The sequence below is a fragment of the Etheostoma spectabile genome, chromosome 9 (assembly GCF_008692095.1).
Source record: "Etheostoma spectabile isolate EspeVRDwgs_2016 chromosome 9, UIUC_Espe_1.0, whole genome shotgun sequence".
Taxonomy (NCBI): Eukaryota; Metazoa; Chordata; class Actinopteri; order Perciformes; family Percidae; genus Etheostoma; species Etheostoma spectabile.
In genome coordinates, this window is record NC_045741.1 from 15,650,145 (window position 1) to 15,660,499 (window position 10,355).

The 10,355-nt window shown below is 38.6% G+C and overlaps 1 protein-coding gene across 2 annotated transcripts in view; it reads right to left on the reverse strand.

Moving 5' to 3' along the window:
• Positions 1–5,334: 5,334 nt before the first annotated feature.
• LOC116696017 (uncharacterized) overlaps positions 5,335–10,355 on the reverse strand; it is an 8,845-nt gene continuing 3,824 nt past the window's right edge. The window contains exons 3-6 of one of the 2 annotated variants that reach the window (XR_004333607.1): positions 10,161–10,301; positions 8,858–8,901; positions 8,543–8,758; positions 5,335–6,429 (exon numbers count right to left, since the gene is read on the reverse strand). Coding sequence is in view for 1 of the 2 variants with exons in the window: in XM_032526660.1 (XP_032382551.1) it covers positions 8,606–8,758; positions 8,858–8,901; positions 10,161–10,301 (338 nt within the window). In the remaining variant the exon portion in view is untranslated. Of the gene's footprint in view, positions 8,759–8,857; positions 8,902–10,160; positions 10,302–10,355 lie in introns of both variants that reach the window. The other variant, XM_032526660.1, reaches the window with a different exon arrangement.

The window sequence follows — 10,355 nt, forward strand, 5'->3', positions numbered from 1 at the left end:
CTTAGTGAATAAGACCAGTGGTGCAAGAGCCGAAGAGCCAGACAAAGGAAGGGGAGAGCTGTGAAGCTTGATCCAGGTAACTTTGACTCTTTGATATCCTACGCAATAAAAAAAGGATTCACACATTACCATCTGAGATTCTGACTATTAATTGACTGAACCCTGAGACCAGAGCAGGATTTAGCTCCAACACTTACTATTTTTAAAGGAACACGGCAACTTATTGGGAATTTAGCTTATTCATCCAGAGTTAGACAAGTCGATACATACCCTTCTCATCTCCATGCGTGCTGTAACTCTGTCCGACAACCTCAGCATTAGCTTAGCCTAGCAAAGACCCTGCAGGTAACTGTGGTTCCAACTAGCTACTGCTCCCAAAAAGTGACAAAATAACGCCAACAGGTTCCTATTTACATGATGTGATTTGTATAGTCACAGCTACACAAACAACAAGGTCACATGAGACACAACCAAATTCTAACTGCATACTAACTGGGAGCTGTAATCTCAGCAAGGCGAATTGGCAAGTTTTATGCAAAGTTACACACATCTTGTGTCTGTCTTGTGGTTTCAAAGTAAAAAAAAACTCAGCCTTGCACTTTATAAGAGGCATGAGAGCAGGATGAAACTGCAGCCTTCTGGGTGGATTACATTTGTGTTTTCTGTACTGTGACTCATTGCCACCAGAGGGCAGTGTCAGCTGCAGTTTTCACTATCAAGAATAAACTTCTATAGAAGCCCATATATAAACTGCATGTTCAGGTTGCAGTTGCAGTTTTTGAGTGCTTGCTTGAAACTGACATGACATGCACTAAATGTTGTGTTTGGGAAGTTATTACTGCCCATGAGAAAAGTAAAAAAACAAACAAAGTCACTGTCTGAGGGTTTATAAACACTGAAATTTTCCGGGCAGTCTGGAATGCTTTTAATTCACAGTGAAAGCTGTTGGGAATTGGATGGAGGTAATATTTGTGCTTTACAAAAAATAATAATAATGTATATAACTCATGTTACAGCCGCTCAAGATGATTGTGATTGGTTTAAATAAATGCAAACAACCCACAGCGTTTTTTTCTCCTATCGCAGAATGCATCTGTGGTGTTGCCAGACCTTACTCCACAGCACTGTGGAAAAAGGTCTGGCAATGCGAGACTAACAGGACAGTGACGTTTTAATGAATTCAACTGGTGTCATTTAATGCAATGTTGATATAAAAAATATATCCTGATGGTGTTGTACCAGTGACCTCTATACACAGACAGGATAAAAGAGGAGAAGGTTAGGACAGCACATATTGTTCATTTTCCATGCTGAAATTGGTACTTGCCCATCTTTCCTATAATCTCAAATGTTGTGTAACTCTGTAGATGTGAATGTTTTTTTATACTTTAACAAATCTGAATGTGAGAATTGTGTCCTACCAACCGCTGACACTGCACTGATAAATCTCTCATACTTTCTTTCTCTGAAAGTAAAAAAAATAATATTTAGGGACAATGAAGGGAAAATTGGCTCTGAAAAAATGCCGTGAATATCCCTCACTGACTTCTGAACGCTCACCACATTTTTAGATTCAGAGCAGAGTTTGCTGCTCTTTCTGCTGATGTCAAGTGGAAAACAGGATGTTAACCACACATCTATGGTCCGACACCACATGCAGTATGTGATCATTAAGGTAACACAACAGAAGTTACACAACACTCTTTTTTTCAACCCAAAAGCTCTGAGGAAATGTTAATGCTATGCTTTTCTATTAAATATCAGCATATGTCAGCAAAAGCATGCATGGAAAAATCTGTTTTTCATTTTATTTGTAATGGACCAAGTACTACTTTAAACAGATCTTAACATTTCCTGTTTTGCACCTTAATGCTTTTTACACAAAACAAACTGGACACACCGGATAGGACACATAATACAAAATTACACACAGCATTACACTACATGTCAGCAAGTGTATATTAGACAAATTACAGTAAAAGCAAGGTTATTAGCGTACAAACCGAAATTAATGAAATGCAGACTCAGTAGTCACAGAGTTAAGCAGCTTTTAGTTTCAATTTGGCTTTAAAGACACTGATAGAGCTGCAACTCTTTCTGTTGGCAAAATTAGTTATTAATAATTAAACCAATAATTATAATGGAAAATATTTAGAAATTAGACTCTTTATGTAATAATAAACAACAAATCTGAGCAAAACGCCACCCATACATACATTTTGTAATTAGTTCTTGAGCAAAAAAGATGGATGTGTGTAACAAGTTGTGTTGTGTTTCCAAGCTGAACCCCCAGGTCTATTATGTCATGGGTCACAAAATGATTACAGGGATGAAATGATTATTAAATGTATAAAAGAATGTCATATTTTTTATAGTTGCTAAACATTGCTTGCCTTCTCCACAAAAATAACTTTAGTTGAAATGTTTGTTATTAATCATTTACGTGTTGCAGTAGAAGCATGCGTTAGAAGATGCAACAGCTTATAGCACAGTGGAAAAGCACGGTTGGGTGTGTTTATCAGAAACCTCTGTACTGTAGAGGTAGGTGTCATGTTGTACAAAGTGCAATAGGTAGAGCACAGCAGCAAACATGCACACATACAGAAGACAGTAAAGTCCAGCTTCCCTTTAAAGAAGTGAGACAGCAACAGTCCACTTGAGTGATTATCTTCAGGGTTAACGTCACATGGTTGAGGCCTTCGCTTAGATATTACGTCAGACATTTCTGTTTTATTCTGCAAAAAATGATGTCAGAGAAATTAAATTTGAAACGAGTTTTGCTTGTTGTTACTCCACTTGGATGTTTGACTGTCACTGTGCAGAATGATGTATGTAGGTTATGTAAGCTTGACACTAATAGGCTGTTTTTCAAGACAATCATGGTCCAGTGCCACCCAGTTTGAAGGATCTGCCTTTGAGGCTTGTGAATCCACATCATACTGCGTTTCTTTGGGGTATTTCAGGGGTTAAAGTAGTTGCAGGTAAGGCTTATGTTTGTTCACATGGAGGACACAAGATTAAAATAGTAGGTCCTACACTGATGAAGCAACATCTGTGGAAACAAACACTCTGAGTCATGTTTAAAAGTTGGATGTTTCAACTAAGGTATTACTTAGATACCAAAACTATGATGTAATATTTTCACGTATTTTTTAGATTGGTTAAGGGGACTTGTTATTTTCTCCTTCTACAAGAAAGCGGAAAATACATTGCAGATACTGTACATTCTTTCTGTAATCAGAGAACAAAAGTCCCCCAAACCATACGATGATGCAGGTTTTTCCTACTCTCTAATACGACTCATGAAACGTTTCCTAAATTAGCGCCCTGGCAGTGGCAGGAAATATGATGCACAGGTCAGGAGCGATTTCTGTCCTCAAATCTTAACCAGAGAATGTAATGGTCCCAGTTTCAACCATGTTGTTGTTGTGCAACGTTTGCAGTTTGGTTAGGTTTAGGCACAAACACCACTAAGTTGAGTTTAGAAAAAAGATCAGGGTTTTGGTTAATGAGTACATCAGTTACACTACTTTACTTCCGGTTATGCATGTGATGCAGAATGTGACGTAAAGTTCAGTTTGTTGTGTAAAGTTAAAAAACAACAACTCACTGCTTACTTTTATTTTTTAATGGGACATGAATCCTAGTCTCCTGGGTGAAAGTCCTATGCTTGTTTGCTCTTATATTTTGTAACCGTACTATGCTAATAGTACGTATGTAATGTACGTATGTAATGTACGTATGGTAGTATGTAATGTAATTATTACAACAGCCATTAGAGGGCACCTTCACTATAAATGTAAATAGGGATTGTAATTGCTGCGAACAAACAACTTATGGGGGGCGTTTTTTGAGGAAGGACAGTGTCCAAAAATGAGATGATGTTTCCTACTGCCCATTACTCCCCTGCACATGAATCTGAATTCTGAATATTTTGCCTTGAGCCACAGGTGGACTTAAAAAAGAAAGACAGCAAAAGCACCTTCTTGGATGCTCCAATGATAGAAAAAACATGATAAAGTTCCCTTTAGGGTGCCCTTTGAGTGGAGAAGACTCAATATATCACATAGGCTGCCCTCCATATTGGAAAATAGAATATTCTGTGTGCTTGTGCCCCATCACATTTACAGAGGAGCAATAGAAAGCATCCTGACTGGAAACATTAAAAACTGGTGTGAGATGCGCACATAGACAGTAAAAGAAATGGACAATGTGACCCCGGAGATAACATAGGTGCAGGATAATCATTGCTAACTAAAATGCTAGTTACAATTAATTAAACCTAAACGGCTAATGTAAATCCAAACTGCCTGCGAGCTGATCATGTCCTGTTTGGTAATCTGTCTACTATGCGACAGTCTGTTGCTTGGTTATGACACAATCATTAGCCTGTTTTTATAAAAAATGCCTGCTACGGAGCCATAATGTGAACTACAAGGTAATGGATCCTTTTATACATAATTGTGTTTTTTAGAAATAAACAATGGGAAAATTGAGTCTTGTTTCAAATGCTTCAAATGTAAAGTTATTTGCTGTCAAACTGAATGGCAGTCAGAATATCAAATAGTGTGGCTGGGTTGGCTCAGTGGGTAGAGCAGGCGCACATATACTTTGAGCTTCATGCCTTGATGCAAAGGTCCAGTGTTTGAATCTAACCTGTGACAATTTCCTGCATCTTTTTCATTTAGGTGTCTTGTCAAATAAAGGCAGAAAAAAATCATCTTAAAAAAAAACATAAACATATACATTTTATATAAAGTTTCCAGAGTTTACCCTCATCTACATGCCTGAGTTGTGAGAGAAAATGACTGGCCACTCATTTAGTTAGCTCTCTTTCTTTTTTTTCTTTACGTGAGCAGTTTATCCAGTTTTACCATGAAATGAAACTGTTATGTTTTGCTGTATTGACTGAAATCTTAACCAAAAAGGTCAGAGAAGCTACCATGAGCCACACCACAGCAGGGCTGACTTCAGCCGTTTGGGTGGCTTTATGGGAAATTGAAAGTACTAATACAGACTTTGCGGTCAAGCATCTGCACCATGGGACCCTGTTTGCTGCATCAGAGAGACAACACCACGTCTAGGCTGCGCAGAAAAACAAATGGTGGAGTTGATTTATTTGGGCCCGCCCCACTAACACTAAAAAAGAGGTCCTGCGTGAGAACAGTCCTGTTAGTATGACGGATTTGTGCTGCATGATTTTACATGCCGAAGGCTTGGGAGGAACAGGCCAGGTTGTACTTAAGTACTTGAATTGAAACTCAACCAGTGTGATTATGTCAGCCATCTTCAACTCCGACATAAAAATGCAGACAAAAGCAGGGGAGGAAATTATTATTGAGACGTTTCATTCAGAACATATACAATTTAACAAGCTGAGCTTGCAGTTAAACATTTTGTCATTTTTATTTTACAACTAAACGCACTGTGAAGCATACACAATGTGTTTTACTTCTCATTTTGAACACCTCCGTGAACATACCACCAAAACAAAATGTATTTTCTGTTTACTTACACAAGTCTTGCGTAGATCCAACATTGATAAAGTACATTATTTGCACAAAAAAGAAATTATTACTTTATTTGGACAATCACTCCTGCATTTCAAGACAAAAACTGTTCAGTAGTATGTGTAATAACACCTGACAGGACAAGCAACTTAGTAACATGGTACATTCAAAATGCACTTTTGCTATTTCATTCACTCATTTTGGTTTTAAAGCAGAGAGGAAACTTCAGTCTGTCAGTCAGTCTTTGGTTGCGTGCCATTGTGGTCACCAATTCAAAAACCACACACCATCATTTACCAGGTTTGTAGTTTTTTTCTCTGTCCTGAATAACAATCAACATCCGGGATGAATAATCACCCTGCTTATCTGCCACTAGTGAGGATATGTTGGAGAAGTTTTTACCATAGAATACATGGATATCATCACATTGATAACATCAATATGTGGCATTGAGAACATAAATTAAAACTTTGTCTGACAAATCTATCAAGAGTAGGCACCTGCCAAAAGAGAACTTCTGAAAACATGCAGTGGAATGAAATGGCAGTGAGATAGTGTCAGATAGTTGGTGCGAGAGTGTCAAACCGTCACAGTACACAGTAAATGGAAAGTCACTCCCGTGACCTGCGAACATACAGTACTGTTAAGCTGAGATCTCTTAACTATAAATACATTGTTTCCTTTCATTTTACTAATGGTTCTTAGTTTTGTTTATTTTAACCGTGGAAACTTTGTGTCAAAACTCTGACAAACACAATGATGAAAAACAAAATCATTGACAGAATTGGAAAAAAAATGACTCAACCTGAAACCCAAAGGGAGCTTTTAAAGGTTTGACACATCCATGGAGATAAGACTATTAATAAACATGTCATGGATGTCACTACAGCCAAGTTCAGCACTGGAATCCAAATATGATCTGGAGAGGGAAGATTTAATGGTTACATTTTATTTTTGTTTTCTTGTAAGTCATCTGTCATCCTTCCACACAGAAACGTTTATTTTATTTTTAAATTTTTGGAGACAATTTTTCTTACAGGTACTTTAGCTTTTATTGTGGCATAAAGGATAAGCCCGGCCTTTCTATATATTATTATCAACAAATCCCATGAAAACACCAAAATCATCTGTTAATCCATCTCTCAATCCTTTCTGACTTCCCTACCCTGTCAACCTGTTTTCATGAACCATACATTCAAAAAGCCCAGAAAAGATAAGCACTGTAATTTGTATGATTTACAAGTTTTTTTGGCTGTGTGCATCTAACACATTCTTACTTCCATCTCGTAAAATACGGATGTTTGGTCAGGTGCCTTCATCGTTGTTTTTGATATAACACACGCTTGGTCGTCTCCTATAGCATCACGTAACACATGCTTTGTTGGGACTATTGGCGTACCTTTTGACGCTGTTAGGTTAAGGAAAAGCTTGTGGTTGAGCTTACGATTCTATGACTCGCGGGAACAGGACGGTTTGTTTAAGGTAAAGGTATTGGGTGGGCTTATGGTAAAGAAGAAAACGGCTTCCCTGACATCCATCCGCCACCCCGACCAACCTCCCTACACAGAATTTTCCCCTTCCATACTACTTGCTAAACCCCATTTAGATGCTGCTCTCCCCAATATGTTCTACACACACGCCAAAGGGCGCCTTTTCCGTTGCATGAGACGCGGATAGCCACTGTCCAAACCTCCGTATGTTACGCGTTCAAAGTGAGAACGGGTTAGTGCATCACATTGACTGCCGCTGCATACAAGGTAGTCGGGGTGATGGGTGGGTGTTAACACACAGGACTTTCAAGCCAGGGAGTGGAGTTTGCATCTTGAAGTTTCACACAGGAAGTGCATGTTCCATGGGGGTGTTTTAATACAAACCACAACCTTTTTCCTAAACTTAACTAATCATTCTGGTGCCTAAACTGAACTTTCCTCGCTGCATAACACTCACTTTTTTGTGCCTAAACTCCGCCGAAATGACCGGCAGCTCCTGGTGCTCTGTACACGACGCACAGTCACCTATTCTCGGTGAACTGAACCACCAACTACCGCTGACCTGCTCTGTAGCGGTTAAACACATCTACTAGCTGATACGACCAAGCTGTGACGGAGGTCTGTAGCCGCGTATCGAAGCTCTGTGGCGGCTTAAACAGCTAACAACTGCCGCTTTGTAGCACGGAGCTCTGTAGCCGATGTACAATGACCAGCCAGCGGTCTCCTAGTTTTTGTATAATATCATACGTTTTAGTGTGCATGACCTTTTGTATGATATCATATGAACCCATTCGTGAGATTGCAATGACCCTGTTTGTGGTCCCGTTTGATCCTACTGAAGACAAAAATATATGTATTGCATGTAAAAAAAACAAAAAACAATGTTTAATGTTTAGTTCTTTTTAAATGTGTAAGGATAAATAATTTACCAAAAACAGCTGAGCACTTTAGTTTTTAGAAAGTGTTACTCAAACAGAAATCCTCTTTTTTTGGGACTAGTTTCAGTGGCGCCTTAATAAACAATTGGTGATCCAGTGAGTAAAATTTTTTTATGGGACTCAAAATTAACTACAGTGCCCATGTTCATCATAATGAAGGTACCTGGTGTGTTTAGTTAGTTTAGTTTTTTGACAGCAACGGAGTTTTAAGGAACAGAGGAATGAGACGTTTATTAGACTCTAACTACAGAAAATACTTGTTATTGTTTTGGTCTTTTTATGGCATTTGTCAACAATAACAAAACATATCTCCAGACTTTGCCTTTAAGGGTTTAGTGTAAAGATGAAACAAATAAAGAGCAAACAAAACCCCCAAAAAATGATGTTACAAAAGTGTAAGCTGTGAGCTGACTTGTGGTTTGCCGCAGAAACTTGCAACATTTCAATCTCACGACCACCAAAAAAAAGTGACACCGACATGCATACAGCCCAAGCCACAACTCTTCCCCTCCAAACTCTTTTGCTTCTAAATTATTGCAAGAAGCCTAAATTACATGCTCTGAGGGTTCATTATTGAGATAACAAAAGCATTTAGCATACTTACAAGTCATCTTGGATCTCTTTACCCTGACCAAGACAGAGCAACTGGTTTACATTCAGCTGCATGTCACACTTGTCTCTTTTCTGGGAGATAGTTGACTGCAGCGTACTCTGTGTCACTTGGATGAATCTCCTGAACTGCAGAAGGTCTTTTGGGAAAGTCCAGGACACTGTAGATGAGTGGGGGTGCAGGCACAGTGTAGGGCGCTTCAACTGTTTCCTGCAAAGACGGTCAGAGTCAACTGAAAAATGTCTGCAGATGTTTTAAATATTTACTTTGGCGTATACATATGGCAGGAAAAGATATGTGTGTTCTTACTTGTACTGTGGGATTGGAGCTTTGTTGTGGCGGTGGTTGTTTGTCTGTAAAAGACGCAAAAAAAGGTGAAATATTGACCCAGTCAAACTAATAATCAACATAATCAGTGCAAGACGTGAATCTGAAAATACCATTAATCAACAGCTTTGCTTTGTTATAAGGTCTGGTAAGTTATTTTAAGGGTAGGGAATCTGAATAGAGCTAAGCTGAAACAAGCAGGTTAGCTGTTTCCCCCTGCTTCCAGTCTTTATGCTAAGCTAATTGTCTCCTGACTCAGGCCAAGACACACATCAAGAAATCTGCAAAATGCTTACACCAGTTAAATATTACAATAGTCAGTTTAAAGCATGAGAAAAAATTGTGGTCATATTGATGTTATATTGAAGTAAAACTATTAGTTATTAGTTACCTATTAGTTTGATTAAGTTTTTTTACACAAACAAGTATCATTTGGTAGTGCAAAACAGCCAACAAGGTGCAGAAGAGTAGGCCTACTGTTTGACTCCACCATCTGTCAGTTTGCTGAGTTGTGTGTTTGAAGACTTGCGTCACAGCCTTACCTGTGGACAAAGTTTGGACTAGCATAGCACTTGATGCAGGAGCGCACCGTCAGTGAAACCCTGCATTTGTATACATGTTCGGGAAATCATTCATCAAGTGTGGTTTCTGTGGTTGAAAAGGGTTTCAGAATATTTCAAAGAGGCGTTCTTCCTATTCAAAGTAGGCCAGAGGGGTTTGTCTCCAAAGTGAAAGCGCTTGTAATAGTGAACAAATAATGCAAGTGATTTATTTTCCACCTATCCCTTTGTGATAGTAGGTGCATTCACATTTGCATGCACTGAAGGAGGACGTCTTTTCAGAAGCTGTGAATCATCGTGCATCAAAAGGATGTGAAACTTCAATCTTGTTTGCATTTTTGAGCATCTCACCACACAATTGCAATATTTTTTCCACAGAATAACAATTATTCTTCTCACCTTGCTTGAAAAAATTTAGAGAACACTTCTGTCTCTGTGTTTCAATGAATTCCAATCATAATTTACATGCAAGCTTGGAGTAAAGTTTCCAGCTGTATCAGGTCAAACGTTAACATTATATCTTAGATTTTATTAACTCAGCTGACACTTCTGTGCATGCTGAGTACAGGTTAAATTCCTATTTTAGCAAAATTACAAGTAACCAAGGGCCAAGTCAGACCTGAAAACAGACCCAACATAATATAAATATATGGAGTAGTGGTTATGGCAGACAAGTATAACAAATACAGAGAAGAGAGGAATTTTTGGACTGTCACTTTCCATACCGTTGGTTCTCACGAGACACCAGATCAACAATGGAAGTGCTGCAGCCAACAGCACGACGGGTGAAACCACAAGAACAGTGACGATGTGACTGAGACTTCCACTGTCTTCATTTGTTGTGATGTCATTCTGCTTTGAAGGAACTGTAGGAGTTAAAAAGAAATCATGAAAATACAGCAATCGTATCTCTGTAGGAA